This window comes from Lactuca virosa, chromosome 8, assembly GCF_052849685.1.
Source record: "Lactuca virosa cultivar CGN04683 chromosome 8, Lactuca_virosa_CGN04683_v6, whole genome shotgun sequence".
NCBI lineage: Eukaryota > Viridiplantae > Streptophyta > Magnoliopsida > Asterales > Asteraceae > Lactuca > Lactuca virosa.
This window is the reverse complement of record NC_136433.1, coordinates 335,970,561-335,987,922: the sequence shown is the minus strand read 5'-3', so window position 1 is coordinate 335,987,922 and position 17,362 is coordinate 335,970,561. Positions and strand designations below refer to the sequence as shown.

The following is a 17,362-nucleotide window of genomic DNA, read 5'->3' as shown; positions in this document are numbered from 1 at the left end:
TTGAATATTGTATATGGAATTGTGCCCCTTGGATATTAAATAAATAATCATAAGATAAGAATAAAGCAACACTAAATATTTGTTTATTGAAATGCATTAACTATATAAACAATATATTATATTATTTTAGACATGAAACTAAAATATGTTGGCACGTCTTGTTAGCTGTTACACAGTCTTATTTAACGCGAGAAAAAAAAACAAAAAACAAACGAAAAGATCGGAAAAAAAATTATTGCACTTGAGTTTATTTATTAAAAAGAAGATGATAGAAATAAATGAAACAATTTTGATTTTTAACTTTTTCAAAAAGTCAAAAAATTGCCGATATTTGTTTTTTTTAACGTCTGCAAGCAGTTAAAAACTTAAAATAAACTTAAATATAAATAAACTGAATTTTTAAACTTGAAATAGTTTTTCAACACTGAAATTTAAATAACTTTAATTTTATAACACTAAAATATAATTCATACAACAATAATAACAAATTTTTTTAAAAATTATTGATTCCATATTTTGCACTCAGCAATTTCATCTCGTAGCTGAGCCATGTATTTGTGGTTTGATGTATGTTTTGGTCAAAAATCAACTAAGTAGAATCTAACCAATTTGTATGAGAGGTTGTGATGTTCGTGGTAAATCAAGTAAGAAATGATAATCAAGGTGACACAAGTGAGTTACAAAGAAAGTCATTGATATTTGATATAATCTTCGGCATAATACCTTGGGAGAGTGACAATGATCACATGTTTTGGTGATTTTATTGATATAAATTGTTGAGTACAGAGATAAGTATATGAATGTAAGTACAATTGTCGTATATGAGCTAAGTGTGTCTAGTGTGCTAGTTACATGTGTTATTTATAGTCTATAGCTAATAACAAGAAGTCCGAAAAATTTGGGATCCTACCGAATCAACATATGAACGTTATTTGACTTGCTATTCCGGGTTTTTTGCATGGTTAAGATGATTCTTCGTTGAGAATCGGTCATGTATTGACTCGTTCGGCACATGTGAGAGAAATAAAGAAAATGTAGTCGTTACAAGTGTTAGAAATATTAGTGGTAATAATCAGGATCTTGGGATATGTTTAAGGATCATGTGGCTTCATAAGTATTTGAGGATCCTGAATATACGTCAAGGATCCGAGCCCTAACAATTGCCCCCAAATTATACCTGTGAAACATAACCATTAGTGTTTTAAATATTTACAGGTATTATTTCTAAGTAAAAACTGAAGTAAGAATTTCCAACGGATAGGTAATTTGAAGCTCAACAGGTAGATTTCTGACCGTTGGGAAGGATCAAATCACCTTTTTACCTCACATTGATTCCTATATGGAGCTCTTTAGTTTCATCTTACCCTTGATCTTTCTTCCGGAAGTTCATCGAACATCATTGAAGGTAGTATTTTTATTCATTTTGTCATTCTTCCTTCTTAGTTTTCTTTATCTTAAAAATGGCCAAGAAAGGAGCTCGTTCTCGAGCACACATCATAGCTATACCGGATGATGATTTCGTAGATTAGAAGCTCCTTTCCTATGAGGAAATTTGTACTTTTGATGACGATAATATTGAAGTTTTAAATTCGAGTGGAACTTTTCCCGCTAGTACTGTCTTCAAGCCTTTCGACGTTAGGATCCAACCTGATTTTATTTCTTCTGTGTGGGTTTGTTTTCCTGAGTATCCCTTTACCTTAGGTCTTGCTTATCCATTTTCCGAAATCATTTCTAAATTTTTTGAAATCACCAAGATTTCATATATCCAAGCCATGTCTGCGGTTTGGAGGATCCTTTATTGGATCGACAATCTGAATCGCTCCATGGGTCTCAACATTGGTCTAAATGAATTAGCTTATGTTTACGACCTTTCTACTTTTGGAAACTCTCTCTTTTTGTTGAAAGTTAAAGCCGACGGATCACCTCTTGTTCTAAAATTCAAGCATAACGATGGTGCTTGGAAAGAAAGATACTTTTTCGTAAAATGTGACTCGATTTATGTTGGAGATCTTTTACCTCAATCCTTGGTTAAAAAGGGTAGGGTTCCTTATTTTCATATTGAGGATCCCAATATTCACACTTCTTATTTTGTTTAATCTTTTGCAGATTTCAAGTTTAACGAATTAGTTCCCCCTGCTGAAGATACCAAGGATAGAATCAGGGACTTCCTTGCTCTGCCCAAGGCTGTCAGGAAATTCAAGCTCGATCCCTCTAGTCATCAAGAAAGCTTAACCGCTATCATCCATATGGCCACCGGTAGGGATCATTGAGCACCTTCATCTTTAGTCTTTGAAAAATTATTAACATTCTTTGGTTTTCACTGGATCCAAAGCCACATGTGCCAGTGCTCATTTCTCCCTCTATGATCTTGATACGGTTGTATCAAGTGGCCATATATTTGTGAAGAAAGAGAAAACTAACTCCTCCCTTGTCCCAAAAAAGCCCACATTGATTTAACTATGAAAACTTTGGGATCCCAAAAGAGGAAAACTCCTGAAGCCATGAATTTGAACTTGGAAAACCATGGAACTGAGGATGCACTTCAGAGGCTGGTCTCATTTTCTCAAGTGGTAGGTGTTAGTGTTACTTTTTCTTCGTATGCTTTGCCTTTTTCTCTTTCTGGTGTAACTCTTGGTCTAGGTCTTTGATCGTGTCTCTATGGACATGAGGATCCGAGCTGAAAATGTTGAAGAAACTTTAAGAGGACAAGAAAAAATATGGAAGGCGACCAAAGAGGATCACCTGAAACGAGTGGAGATCTTGAGCAGAAAGGTTAAAAACTAGTTACATAGCTTACCATATTAACAACACTTTGTAGTATGTTGAGCAAAGTGCATAATAATAAGTTTCTAAATGTTGAATGTATTTCTTGTTAGTTTATCATCATAAACAGAAATTAGTCATTCATGATAAGGTTTTCCATTCATTTCGAACACATATAATAAACTACAATAAGTATAGTTTATGGATTTTACGATAAAAGCATACTACATGAAAAATGTTTTACTCTCAAAACAAATGAGTTTTTCATATACTACATGATAAACTATAATAGTAATAGTTTATGGATTTTATATCACTAATTTATTACATAAAGGGTGATTTCACTTCCACCACGGAAGAGGTTTTATATTCAAACTATATGTAAACTAGTTAACGTAAGTTGTGAGACAATTCTTCCATCGTACTCTTAGAGTACGGGTTAAAATTCCTGTAAGTTATAACCAGAGTCTCTTGTAGGGAGAGCGTGATAATTGTGTATAGATCTATATTGGGATTGACACCACACACCTCGCTTCTAGCTACAACCGGATCTGCAGGTCTACGGGTGACAAGAGTCATAGGATCTTGACGTCTGAAAAACGTTGTTGCAGGTTAATTCTCGTTATAGTATGGTTATAACGACCCACATAGGGAGTTAACAATCTTTCAAGTTTACAGGGAAAATTCTACTTTAAAAAGGGGTTTTATCTATTTAAAACTACAAACACGTTATAGGTACAAAACACACACATATTCTCGGTCTTGGGATTTAAGACTACATGACTTTTATAAGGAAAATATTGGATTTTCTTGGAAACACATTACCATTATAAACAAAATATAGGTACAAAACACACACATATTTTCGGTCTTGGGATTTAAGACTACATGACTTTTATAAGGAAAATATTGGATTTTCTTGGAAACACATTACCATTATAAACAAAATATAGGTACAAAACACACACATATTCTCGGTCTTGGGATTTAAGACTACATGACTTTTTATAAGAAAAAAAAGGATTTTTCTTGAAGTTTACATTACAAAGTACCAGGTTTACACAAAATGGTTTTTATTCTATTAAAACTACGTTTCATCTATAATTGTTAGACTTCAGCTGTAATTGTTAAGTGTACATGTTAGAGTTATATATGAATTTAGTCGCAATCGACTTAGAATTGGTGGGCCCGTCTCACTTCCTGTTCCTTGTTTGGTTGTGGACCTAGGGCAGACCCATTATATTCGACGGTTTATTTAACTTAAATTTTATATAACTTATATACACTGGGTGATTATAGAAGGAATCTACGGGTCTTTCTAGGGTACATTATTGCATAACATAGGAGCGTTCATTTCACACTTAATAAAGAAAATATTGAATTTTCTGGAATCATACTCTATCGCTTTTACAAGGAAAACGACTTCTTTCTCAAATAAAACTCTTATGAACTCACCAACTTAATTGTTGACACTCTTTCAAAACTACTTGTATTCTCAGGAAATCAGTGAAACATGAAATCAACAGCTTTTGAGGATGGGACGTTAAATCGTCAAACATTTCATTTTGTCATCATAGTGTAATTGATTTGAAACATGTAAACACATACTATGGTGTAACTTTTTCAATTATATTTATGATGGTTAAATTTACTTTGAGCACTATTATACTCGTTGTTGTGATACTATACATGAAGTTCTCCACCCCCGGACGTTTCCGCCATCCTTGGTTTGGGGGTGTGACATAGGCCAACACCTAGATATGGTAGGCATATGTGATTCATGTATGTGCTAGGATATTATGCATTAGTAGTAGGGGTGAAATATTTCCCAGTTACCGGTTGAAAGAGACCGAAGGGGTAGGCCAGCACCCAGATATGCTAGGCAGTTACCGGTTGAAAGATATCGAAGGGGCAGACCAGCACCCGGATATGTTAGGCAGTTACAGGTTGAAAGAGACCGAAGGGGAGGCCAACACCCATATATGCTAGGCAGTATGTTATTATATGGTATGTGGTATGATGGGGGAACTCACTAAACTTCGTGCTTACGGTTTACAGTTTTGGTTTCAGGTACTTAATCTCCAAGGGGAAAGGAGCCGACATGATTGCAACGCATCACACCACTATTTTCCACACTATGATGTTCTTGGGATTTGTACTCTAACATTATTACGACTTGTTTTGAGACACATGACTTATTGGTTTTATGATATGTGATAACTTGATGATGTTTTTCAATAATCTGTGTTATGAATTATTAAACTAAAAATGAAATTTTTGGTCTTGGATTTTGGGATGTTACACACTTCATGCACGACCACCAATAATCAGGACGGAGATCCCTATACATCTTCGTCGTCACGGGATGAATGGAGAATCTCGATTTGTGCGCCTCCTCCATCAGAACCTGATGCACGCCACCCAAATACGGAACCCACACTCTCCGATGGAGAGTCAATAAACCCTGACTATCATAGTCGAAGGAAGCCACCTGACCCACGATGCACTCATTCTTTCGGTGCTCTTCCTTCAATTCCTTGCTCTATGCCTCTCAAATCCGCTCCAGAAGCGGAGTAATCACTATCATCCTCAGACAAATATCCCGAACCAGAGTCGCGACCGCCTTGCGGCTAAGAGCATCGGCCACCACATTGGCCTTCCTCGGGTGGTAAATGATCTCGCAATCATAATCCTTCACCACATCCAACCACCGAAGCTGCCTCATGTTCAAATTCGGCTGATCCATCAAGTACCTCAGGCTCTTGTGATCCATGTAAATAGTACAACGGACCCCTTAAAGGTAATGTCGCCAAATATTTAGGGCGAAAACTACATCCCCCAGCTCCAAATTGTGCGTCGGATAGTTTGCCTCATGAGGCTTCAGCTACCTCGAAGCGTATGCAATAATGCGACCCCTCTACATCAAGACCGCGCCCAATCCCGTGAAAGACGCTTTATGATTAACTCGTGTTCTTTACTTTTTCTATTCTTTGTTTTACTTAGTTGGTTTGTTCTTGTTTATTATATTTGAACTATATCCGATCGATACAAACCTTCAACATATGCCTCATCCCTATTCATGATCAAGCACACAAAACCTAATTTTGTTTTATAACTAATCTCCTTATCCTTGAATTTAGAAACGCCTTTCAACTTTGTATTAGGGTTACTAACAACCTTTTTAAATCTCTTTGCCGACTTAAAATCAGGAAAAAAAAACAATTTCATGATAATAGAATACCATGAAATGTCGAACATGCCTAAAAGCTGATGAATATGCAACCCGATCCAAACCTAACAAAATCTTCAAGAGATTCATAAAATCATTCGAATTTAATAACGGTTGACGTTAACAGTTATGAACTCATACGATTTATCTTTTCCTCTTGATACTTTTAAGTCAAAGATTCTTAAAATTGCCTTAAAACAAACTCATTATTCACTTCAAAAATCTTGTGAATTTTCTTTAAGCTCCAAACTTCCTTTTGAACTTTACCCGCATAAAATCTTATATCCTTTTCTTTATAATCATTAACCATAGACTAATCATGGCAACTAACTTGTATAATCTTTGTTTCCCACCCAACCAAATTTTCCCACGTTGGAGAACTTTTTCATCTAGTTTATTTATCATTTTTTTTTCTTATAGAAAAACTAAAAATACACATAATCTTTTTATTATTTTTTTTAATTTCCTTCCAATTACATATTTTTTTAATAAAAAAACTTAAAGAATATCATGTTAATGAACTCGTATTTATACATTTACTTGTTTTCGAATGTTTTTTTCCAACAGTAAAAATAAAGAAATTTATAAATAATATTTTAAGGGATTTAACATTTGCTTAAAAATTTGTAGTTTCGCCACCTTGTTGTATTTTCATAATTTGACAACCTTGTTGGAATATAATGAAATTTTCAAGAAATGACCTAATAAACAAAATGCATCACTTTTTTTTATGATGTAAGGTGTTTTTTATAAATTCATAATCATTTACCAAAAAATGAGTACACTGTACACTCTGAATAGTCACGTCGAACTCGCCATAGGAACCATCATGTAAAGGTAAATTACGGGCATTTGTATATTTTAGTCATGCAAGCGAACCTTGAACCTCCTCTATAAAATTTTGTACCTACAACTCCCTTTGCCGAGGGAAATTCCGAATCATTTAAGGGGTAAAATAAAAGGTATTTTTATGCTTATAATTTTATAAACGGTGTTTCTCAATCATATGGAATTTGTTTAAAAGGTCAAAAGTCAAAACCTTTCTTAAGAAGTTTCAACCATTGGATCGATAACTATAAAAATTATGGATCAAAACATCAAATTTCTACTACATCATATGAGCGGTTTGAAACCGAATAAAAATTCCCTTATTCTAAAAAATACTTATAGAACATACCTAATATGATACATTGGATTTAAGCAGATTTGGTTTTCCTTAGTTTGAATACTGATCGGATTTTGGATTTAAAGAAAAAAAAAAGTTTATATGTCCATATCCGCCTACTTGGTAAAAAGCCTAAGCCCCAAAGTATAGATGCACATTGGCGGTCCCAGACTGGTCTCTGGTCGGTCTCATAACTGTCCAGTCTTTTTAGGACCGATCTCGAAACGGAACGGTCTGTTTTTTTTTAACTGCCCTCGGATGATTTTGGGATGGTATTTTTCAGTCTGGTCTTTTCAGTAACCAGTTCTTTTCGACTTGGTCTTTTTGGGACCGGTCAATATTTTTCGATTCGGTTTCACAATCTTTGCATGCTCCTTTTTCGGTTCAATTTCAGTATTTTTTGATTTTCTGGTTTTGTTTTCGAGCTTTTCCTTTAACAAATGTGTTATTAACACCAAAATGATACATTAAGATTCAATAAAAATGATGCACTAAAATTTAATAAAAGAAAAAAAAAATTAAAAAAGTCGTAGTAATGTGATTAAAAAATGTGTAACTAACACAAAAATTATATGTATATACAGTATTAGGTCGGTCTTGGACTTGTTTCACGTTCGTCATGGAACGGTCCGGTCTTTTTTTGGGACAAGTCTCAGAATAGTTAATTCTTTTTTCGAACCGATCCCGAATGATATCGGACCGGTTCGTATTTTTTCGGTCCGTTCTCATTTTAGACTGATTCAATCTTGATTGTTTTCAAAACCGGTATGATGAAACTGGTCTTTTTAATTCATGTCTACCCAAAGTCTCATTTAGCCTTTTTCATTCATTCATTGAGTTGTTTTATTCAAAACGAATAGTTACACATGTCACATGTGTATTTTGCCTTCCTTTACTCCTTAGACTTCTAAGTGGGCTTGGTAAAATGGGCTTGAGTGTTTCACCAGGCGACCCAATAGGCAGCCCGCTGCAACCGATTTGCAATTTTGCACAGCGCAGCGTCAAAAGTAGACTCCATAACCAGAAGCTCATCAGCCTTAAATTCCATTTAAACACAAATTCATACGGATCGCACCTCGAAATCGTCTCTAGAATCTGAGTCAGTTCTATCGGAATGTTATAGACAAGTAATGGCTCATTGATTCCCAGAAAAATTCATTTCATTTGGCAGCAGATCAATCAGAAAGTAGATCTTAAATCGAAACCAATATCATACATCAATACGGATCTGATCTATCGGTTTTGAGTAATTGATGGCAGGGGCGGCCTCTGCGCTGTTCCTTCTCGACATCAAAGGCCGTGTTCTTGTATGGCGTGACTACCGTGGCGATGTCTCCGCAGTTCAGGCCGAGCGTTTCTTTTCTAAACTCATAGAAAAAGAGGTTTTTCCGTTACCTCAATTCACATGCTGTCTTTTATTTGATTCTCTATTCGTTTAGCATCACAAGCGTTTATGCAAAAATTGAAGCAATATACTAGTATGCTGTTCACATTGTTAATTAAGATTATGTTTTAGCAGGTTTTGGATAAGCGTCGTTTTATCTAGCAGCTGATCGATGCAAAACATATAAATCTTCTAAAAACCCACAAGTTTATTGAATCTGTTCCATTATATTCTTCCTCATCTCGTTTAATATATAGTGTAGGAGAAATTAAAGGAATAGCGTTTCAGCTGGATTGGTTAGTTTAGAATTGAAATTAAACCCCCATCAAAATGAAGAAGTCGAATTCTGATTTTATTCAGATCGAATTGGATAAGTCTTGCTTGAAGCACTGTTATCCAAGTGATCTTATACTGTTATACACCTATGGTTGTTGTGTATGCAAGCAAATTAGCATGACTAATTAATTAGTTTATGGTGTATTGACTAACTTCAGGGTGAACCAGATGCTCAAGATCCTGTTGTGTATGATAATGGCGTCACCTATATGTTCGTACAACACAACAATGTATATCTAATGACTGCATCCAGGCAGAACTGTAATGCAGCTAGCCTTCTCCTCTTTCTACACCGTGTAGTTGATGTAAGCACCATTCGGTAATCACTAATGAAATAAAATAGCTTTCATTTCTTTCACTATAATTCAAGAAAGACATAGTTAATGTTAATATCCTTACATGACATGAAACTTTATGTATGAAGTTCTTTATTTGTGTTGGCTACAGGTATTTAAGCATTACTTTGAGGAGCTAGAGGAGGAATCACTTAGAGATAACTTTGTTGTTGTGGTATGCATATTTTACTACAATCTGATCTCATCAAATATTATAAGAAGGAAAACTCATGATTTTTTGTACTTTGTAGTATGAGTTGCTTGATGAAATGATGGACTTTGGTTACCCTCAATACACTGAAGCTAAAATTCTGAGTGAGTTTATCAAGACAGATGCTTACAGGATGGAAGTTTCACAGAGGCCTCCCATGGCTGTCACAAATGCTGTCTCGTGGCGTAGTGAAGGGATACGATACAAAAAGAATGAGGTAGGTGTTGTTCTTGTTCTTGTGAGGGCAGATATGTAATTATGGAGATGAGTTTCTTAGAATAAAACCTGATTGCATTTTTCAGGTGTTTTTGGATGTTGTGGAGAGTGTGAATATACTTGTCAACAGCAATGGTCAAATCGTAAGGTCAGAGGTTGTGGGGGCATTGAAGATGCGAACTTATTTGAGGTATAACTTGATTGTGGTCTTTTGCTACTTCTTGAGGGTATATTTTGTAATTAAGTAAACAATGAGGGTTCATTTCTTGCAGTGGTATGCCAGAGTGTAAGCTTGGTTTGAATGATAGAGTATTGTTAGAGGCACAAGGACGATCCACAAAAGGAAAAGCTATTGACTTGGATGACATCAAGTTTCATCAGTATGTTATCTTCTCCAATCTTTCTTGATTTTTTCCTATATTTTCTTGAATTATATTTTTTTGCACATGTTTATTTATTTAATATTTTTTAATGTTTAATAGGTGTGTTCGGTTGGCCCGTTTTGAAAATGATCGGACAATTTCATTTGTGCCCCCTGATGGAGCTTTTGACCTCATGACATATCGACTCAGTACTCAGGTTCTTACACTTTATATATATATATATATATATATATATATATATATATATATATATATATATATATATATATATATATATATATAAATTGCTTTTTATTTATATAACACTAATATTTGATTTGATTTGATTTGACAGGTAAAGCCTCTGATATGGGTGGAAGCTCAAATCGAAAGGCATTCAAGAAGTCGTATGGAAATAACAATCAAAGCCCGCAGCCAGTTTAAGGAGAGGAGGTATTAATATTATTATTATATATAAGTTGTTCCAGTTATGACTTCAAAAAAAAAAAAAAAAAGTGTAGTTATGGATGGTTTGACCAGTAGTGTTGTTGACTTTGCAGCACTGCAACAAATGTTGAAATTGAATTTCCAATGCCTGCGGATGCCACTAATCCAAATGTACGGACATCCATGGGATCAGCTGCATATGCACCAGAAAACGATGCCCTTTGCTGGAAAATTAAATCATTTCCAGGTGGCAAGGTATTTTCCTCTTTTTTTTTTTTCTTTTTCACACAACACCAACAACTTTAAATATCTTCAGCTTCGAGATTAATGTTTAGATTTTTTTTTTTAATTTTTTTTTAGGAGTACATGTTGAGAGCGGAATTCAGACTTCCAAGTATAACAGCTGAAGAAGCAGTCCCTGAGAGAAAAGCTCCTATTCGTGTGAAGTTTGAGATACCATATTTCACAGTTTCAGGAATACAGGTGACCCTTTTGTTCCATTAAGCACTTAATTCATACAGAACTTAATGTGAATAAAGATTTACATTATTGTTTGTTTTTAATTGTAGGTGCGTTATCTAAAGATCATTGAGAAAAGTGGGTATCAGGCTCTTCCATGGGTGAGATATATAACAATGGCGGGAGAATATGAACTAAGACTTGTGTGAAAAAAGCTCTTATTATTTCAACAAACTGTTTTTGTATTTAAGTCCCAATTATTATCTTCGGATATTATAAATATCATTTGTTTGTTGAACGAAAGTTCACTCCCCCAGCCTCCATTTTTTTTTTCTTTTTGTACTTGTAGAAAGATCTTTGTTATTTTACCTACAAAACATTAAATTTTCCATGCACTTTTGAATTAATATTTATCTTTTGTTCTACAAGTATATAACATCAAACTTAGCCTTTGTAAAAAAGTGCACAATAGAAATCATTGCATTTTGCAAAAATACCCTTGTACGAAAATTAAAAAACAAAGAGAAATCAAAGTAAAACACAAAAATGGTACAAAGAATGTCTAAGTGATTACATTAGGACAAATTCTACACTAATATGGAAAACTCATCTTTAAAAGGAACCTCTCATTCATTGTTCATTGTATTGGGTAACAGAAGCTATGTATCTACACTTTTTACCTTATGTGTATGTTCAAACCCAATGTATTTCTCTCCTCTCATTATATTTGGTAGTAAAATCGCCCGTGTATATGGTGAGGTATTTCCTCTTTCTCAATTGGTGAAACTATCTCATCTCACGCTCTTTCATCTTGATGTTTCTCTTCATTTTCTGCTGTACAAGTCGCAGCCTTTTCCTGTTAAGTTCAAGCCCACTAATTATTAGAACGAGTTATATACACCATGACTAATGTGTAAAAGACGTAAATGCCCTCCTCATAGAAAATTATCTAGTCATGGCAAGGATAATGGTTTCATTCTTTGACAAACAACGAAAATGAGACGAAACAATGATATGGCAAATTGGTAAATTCCAACCCAAAAGGAAACAATGACAAGACCTACCTTTTCAAGATGCTGTTGATCTTGATCCCTCATGCTGCTACTGCTATTGTATTCCATCTTAGGAATCGAAATTTTCTCAGCTTGATTGGAATCGGAATCGGAATCAGGGTTTTCATGATCTACTTCCGTGTCTGTGTCTCCTTTGATGGCTTCCTTTGTTAATGAAATCTGTTTAGCTTTTTCTGCTTCTTTTTGTTGTTTTTTCCTTGCTTCTTGTTCCTTTAATTGTTTAAATCTGGAAATTGTCGAAAAGAATTTAAGAAACAAACAAGGTATCTAAATCCTAATACCAAAAAAGTGTTGTCAGAAGAAAATAATAAAGAGGGCAAATTTGTAAAAAGTTAAACTTAATGAGGGAAAACCTAATTTCCCAGTAATGATGTGCAAAAAGAACATCGGAAGAATATTTCTGGTTAATTTGTTTTCTTTTTTAAATCAAAATTTTAATGGTTAAATCATAAATAAATAAATAAATAAAAATTTAGGGTGGTCAAACAGAACAAATTTCAAACTATAATGTTTTTTATAGAATTCAAAGGTTATCTTAAAAAAAAAAAAAATCAAAGTCTCACGAAAAAATTCCAAACGTCAGTCGGGTTTTATGGAATTTGGTCTTTAAAAAAATATATTGTAATTTAATTGAAATCATTAAAACTTTGAAAAAGATTTGTAACATTAAACAAAATCGTTATATTGTAATTTTTTCATTCTATTCCATGATGTTACAAAAAAAACATCTCCTAGATTGAAATTTTGACAAAATGGAAGGAATCACATCACTAAAGTCTAAACAAATAGTCCATTCCATTCCATGATCCATGTAGCAAAAGTGCAAAACAAACATCTTTTCTTGATTCCCATGGAATAACCAATTCAATTCCTTCCCCAATTCCATCATACCAAACACCAAGTCAAAAGGAAACACCCATGACCCATAATATATATAACTTACCAGATTAAGTAAGAAAGAAATATCATTCAACAATGTGCTACTAACCTCTCTCCAGGGAGATACCCTTGTGCATCAGGCTTCTCTATTTTAGGTGCTTCTTTAATGGATGTTGTTTGCATTTGCAACAATGATTCCTCAACCTTGGGCTTATCTTCTTTAAGAGCTTCATAATTAATTTTTTTTATTGCTGGATTATTTGCACCCCCCATTTTTTGAAGCCATATTTGTTGTGCGCTACTTAATATATTGTTCGTCAACCTGCAACAAATATATCTCAACTTAGATTCATAAACTTATCACCAAAAATATTAACAATTTTTTTGTCTATTTTATATATTAAAATACCAGTAAAGGCTTAGACCAGAAGGCACTGAAAGTGCAAAATAACCAATCATCAATGGCAGGAATTTGGTTATGGCTTGAGAAGTCTTCATATTTGGATCATTGCTCTGAAATTATAAACACCATACATAAACACCTAAATAATCCATAGTTTATTCAAGTTACTTCTGTCTTTTTCCCATTTAATTAATAATGTTGAAACAAATATTGAGATAATGAAAGCACACAAACGAGGGTAAATTTGTAAAAACTAAAAAGTTTCTGTATTCAGTCAAAAAAGAAACGTTTATTATATTAGATTCATAAACTTGTATGGATAAAGTGGTGAATGGGTAAATGAAGTTTTTCATTTTTTGGGATGAATGAACCGTTTGAATGTTGGTAAATGACAATTTTACCCTTTTGTCAAAGACCTAACCTGTGGTTGTGTTGACTGCATGATCTGAACAGATATGTATTGAGAAACCACAAGGAGCACAGGCAACACAAGATATGCAGCTGTATCTGACCACCCAAGTGGAGGTTGACCATCCTGCAAAAGTTATTACTATTTTCTAGTTAACTTTAGAAAATAAAATCATAATTCAACAAAAATTGTGAATTATTTTTTTTTTAAAAAATCCAATAAAAAGGTGATAGTAACACTTTACAATGAAAGGGAAGAGCCAAGAAATGCCACTGCCACTTTGTCTAGCAGCAACCGTTGTGGGGCCAGCAAGGGATGGAATCCAAAAGAAAGCTTCAGCCAGAAGTCCCTACGAAAATCATTTCACATAATTTATAGATATTATTATTTATGTAAAAAAAAAAAAATAATAATAATAATAGAGTTAGAGTTAGTTAGTTACCTCATCTGCAACATTTGATAGGGCTCTATATAGACCAATCCAAACGGGTATTGTGGCTAGGGTTGGCAAGCATCCTGTTATGCCATTCACAGCATAGAGTGTAAGCTATTTTTTATGATGAAGATGAAGAGGGCATTTATGTCTTTTGCACAGATGAGTGAAGCTTGAAATATAAAATATAAAGTACCTGCCAAGGGATTTATCCCTGCAAGTTTGTACAATCTTGCAGTTTCAAGCTGAAGGCGCTCCTGCAAACCCATGAAATATATTTAAACTTTAAAGAAAATGCAAAATGAGGTACATGTTTTTGATTTTGAGGTTTAGGGTTTAGGGTTTTAGGGAATTGAGCATTCCATAAGGAACGTGATTCATTTCATGGGGATGGGCGTTTTTTGTTTTTACCATTCACTGACCTTTAAGAAATTACAAAACTTTAATTATATTTATTATTATTTGTTTCATATTATAGTGGTATATATCTTAATTGATTAAAGTTTATTTTTATAATATAATGAGATATGCATAACAACAATGGGGTTTTAATGACTAATTCCAATGCTTCAATTCAACAAACCATGATAATGGAATGTAATCACCCATTCCATTACCTCGCATTCCATTTCTTCATCAACTCCATTCCTTTGTGACTCCATTCCATAATGTATTCAGCACTTATTTGTCTAAAGTTTAAATAAATAGTTCAAAGTCTAGGCCTTTAATATCCTCTCCACTTGAGTTATATTTTGCATCATTTTTGGCAGGAGAATAGGAAATAAAATAGGACAGGATTTGTAACCTGATCACCAGCATACCGTTCCTGAATAGCCTTTATTTGAGGTTGCAAAGATCGCATTGCCATTGCAGATTCCACCTGCATTGAAGTTTAAAAAGATTTATTTCTCAACTTAAAACAGTTTTTTTTTTTTTCAAGAAGATGACATTTTTCACATGCTATTGAGTTTTCATTGAACGAGTATCAATGCAACAAACCTGCTTTTTTGACAGAGGAAATGTTGCAGCCTTCACAAGAACAGTAAGGAGTATAATAGCAAAACCATATGAATATGGAACATGGAGCGTAGAGAGACCATCCTTCAAAAACTGAAATGAAAAAAGTTCCATGTTCACACAACAATAATGGTAATAACAATAATAACTATTATATTGCAAACCTTGAGAATAGTTTCCATGTAATTAGTGATTCCAGAGAGCCAATCATTACTCTGTTTGGTTCCAACGTTCGTGGTTATACCAGAATCAGGAGTAGCTGAAACAACAGCATCAGCAATCGTATACATGATACCTTCAGCTCTATCAATCAGGTCTTTGAAGTTTTCCGGGTCAGGAAACTGAACCTGCCCAGGCCCGAACCTAGCCACCGTTAGGGTGGTGCCACGAAGAAAGGGTTTATGATGTTTGGTTAAATTCGCAAATTGGGTTCTTGGGAGAATTGGGTTTATGGTTTTGAATCTGGTGGAGTCTGGAAAGGGGGAAAGCACTGTGCTTGACCCGATTTGAATCAAATTCGCCATTTGTTGTTGAATTAGGGTTTATTGATTATGTTGAAACCCTAGAAATTAATAGGGTATAGAAGGCTGTATCAGGGGTGTTGACTGGTTTGACTGGTTTGAGTATCTTGGGCCTTGGGTGTAGGAATCAAGAACAGGGGAACGATTGCAAGAGGATGAGTGAATGAGAGCAAATATAAAGGGTAGAGTGAAAGGAATGAAAACTATATGACCCGTGAGTCGTGACCAAATAAAACACTATAAGTCTATAATTTAAGTACCTATAGGGTTTCAATAGGGTAAAACTGGCACCACTAAGGGCGTGTTTGTTGTGATGTATTTGGCTGCATTCCTTTGTAATTGGAATTGAATTCCAATTACAAAATGTGTCAATGGAATTCCAATTACAAATTGTGTTTGGCTAGGTTTTTATAAGGAATTGAATTACTAAATGAAAAAAACATGCCCTCTGGTGTAATCAGATTCCTTGGCTATGAGAGAAGATTTCAAATACAACGCGTGTTCCATATTTTATTGAGACAAAAATACCCCTTTCCTTTCAACAAAAAAGAACGCATCCCTAATTCCAGTTTATTGCTCGCTTTCTTTCCTTCCTTTCGTGTAGGAGGACCTCCAATCCAGCGACCGAACTGATCCTTGCCATCTTCGTCATCTTCGTTCATCATACAGGTATGTTAATCTAATTTCTTCGCCATGCTTTCTATTAATTTCTTTGTCATCTTCGTTCAATCTGATTCGCTAATTAGTTCCTTCCAATCGGTTCCTTCAAATCGTTCCAGTCTCTATCACAATGTTCCAATCTGATTTCTTCTTCATGCTTTCTATTCCATTCAAATTCCTTCAACAAATCGTCAATCCAAACAGAAATAGACATGGGAATGGATTTCAATTACAACTCAAAATTTGGCAGCCAAACGCGCAACAGAATTCAATTCCAACAGAATTCAATTCCTTCAGATTTCAGTTACAACAAAATTCAATTACATTCCTCAGCATTACACCAATCCAAACAGCCCCTTAGGGGTCGTTTGATAGTTGCTGATTGAAAAAGTGCTGACCGGGAAAGGTCTGTCTGAGTAATAAATTCTGACTGAATAAGCAACCATACTGTTTGATTGTATATCTGACTGAATATGCTGACTCATACAAAATGACCATTTTACCCTTATGCTCTATACAATAATAATAATAATAATAATATATAATAATAATAATAATAATAATAATAATAATATATAATAATAATAATATATTAATAATAATGATAACAATAATAATAATAATAATAATAATAATAATAATAATAATAATATATTAATAATGATGTATAAACCTTTTGTTTCTTTTCCTTCTTATTTCCTAATTGATATCCAAAAAAGTGTAGACTTTTTGCTTCTTCTTTTCTTTCTCTTTCTTTTTCTTTTTCTTCATCCTTGCCCAGTTGCCCTCAAAGAGTCAAAGAGGCAACAGAAAAGCCACACCCAAGCATGAAAGACCCATTTTTCGGCGACATCAAAGAGGCAACAGCCTCTTGCCCCTCAATTCCCGACGAGATAAAAGAGACAATAGCCTCTTCGTGTTTTGTCAGGTCAGGAAAGAAGACGCAAGAGGAGCTGTCGCAGCAGCCCCCTCGCCCGATCTGCCATCACAGGTCCCAATCTGCTCCACCCTTCTTTCCCCTTTGGCCCTTTCGTGTTTCTTTTTGCTAATTCTCCACCGG

At 34.3% G+C, this 17,362-nt stretch overlaps 2 protein-coding genes across 2 annotated transcripts; one reads left to right on the top strand and one right to left on the bottom strand.

Moving 5' to 3' along the window:
• The first annotated feature begins 8,192 nt into the window (after positions 1–8,192).
• LOC145128958 (AP-1 complex subunit mu-2) lies at positions 8,193–11,314 on the top strand. Its single transcript, XM_079063724.1, has 11 exons — positions 8,193–8,539; positions 9,036–9,182; positions 9,325–9,387; positions 9,464–9,640; positions 9,726–9,829; positions 9,912–10,019; positions 10,122–10,218; positions 10,357–10,454; positions 10,562–10,703; positions 10,809–10,931; positions 11,018–11,314. The coding sequence occupies exons 1-11, from the start codon at positions 8,411–8,413 to the stop codon at positions 11,114–11,116; spliced, it is 1,287 nt and encodes a 428-aa protein (XP_078919850.1). The 5' UTR covers positions 8,193–8,410; the 3' UTR covers positions 11,117–11,314.
• Positions 11,315–11,417: 103 nt separating this feature from the next.
• LOC145128957 (ALBINO3-like protein 1, chloroplastic) lies at positions 11,418–15,864 on the bottom strand. The gene is made up of 11 exons (XM_079063723.1): positions 15,286–15,864; positions 15,104–15,214; positions 14,910–14,984; positions 14,301–14,361; positions 14,114–14,187; positions 13,916–14,020; positions 13,684–13,797; positions 13,269–13,372; positions 12,969–13,181; positions 11,972–12,206; positions 11,418–11,763 (listed from the first exon to the last, which is right to left on the bottom strand). The coding sequence occupies exons 1-11, from the start codon at positions 15,643–15,645 to the stop codon at positions 11,704–11,706; spliced, it is 1,512 nt and encodes a 503-aa protein (XP_078919849.1). The 5' UTR covers positions 15,646–15,864; the 3' UTR covers positions 11,418–11,703.
• Positions 15,865–17,362: the final 1,498 nt, after the last annotated feature.

Coding starts and splice junctions, on each gene's coding strand:
- LOC145128957 (XM_079063723.1), bottom strand. CDS start 15,645: ATGGCGAATTTGATTCAAATCGGGTCAAGCACAGTGCTTTCCCCCTTT. Junction 14,021..14,113: donor TATCAAATGTTGCAGATGAG/GTAACTAACTAA, acceptor TGATTTTCGTAG/GGACTTCTGGCTGAAGCTTT. Junction 13,373..13,683: donor TGCAGTCAACACAACCACAG/GTTAGGTCTTTG, acceptor TTATAATTTCAG/AGCAATGATCCAAATATGAA.
- LOC145128958 (XM_079063724.1), top strand. CDS start 8,411: ATGGCAGGGGCGGCCTCTGCGCTGTTCCTTCTCGACATCAAAGGCCGT. Junction 8,540..9,035: donor CTAAACTCATAGAAAAAGAG/GTTTTTCCGTTA, acceptor GACTAACTTCAG/GGTGAACCAGATGCTCAAGA. Junction 10,932..11,017: donor TCACAGTTTCAGGAATACAG/GTGACCCTTTTG, acceptor TTTTAATTGTAG/GTGCGTTATCTAAAGATCAT.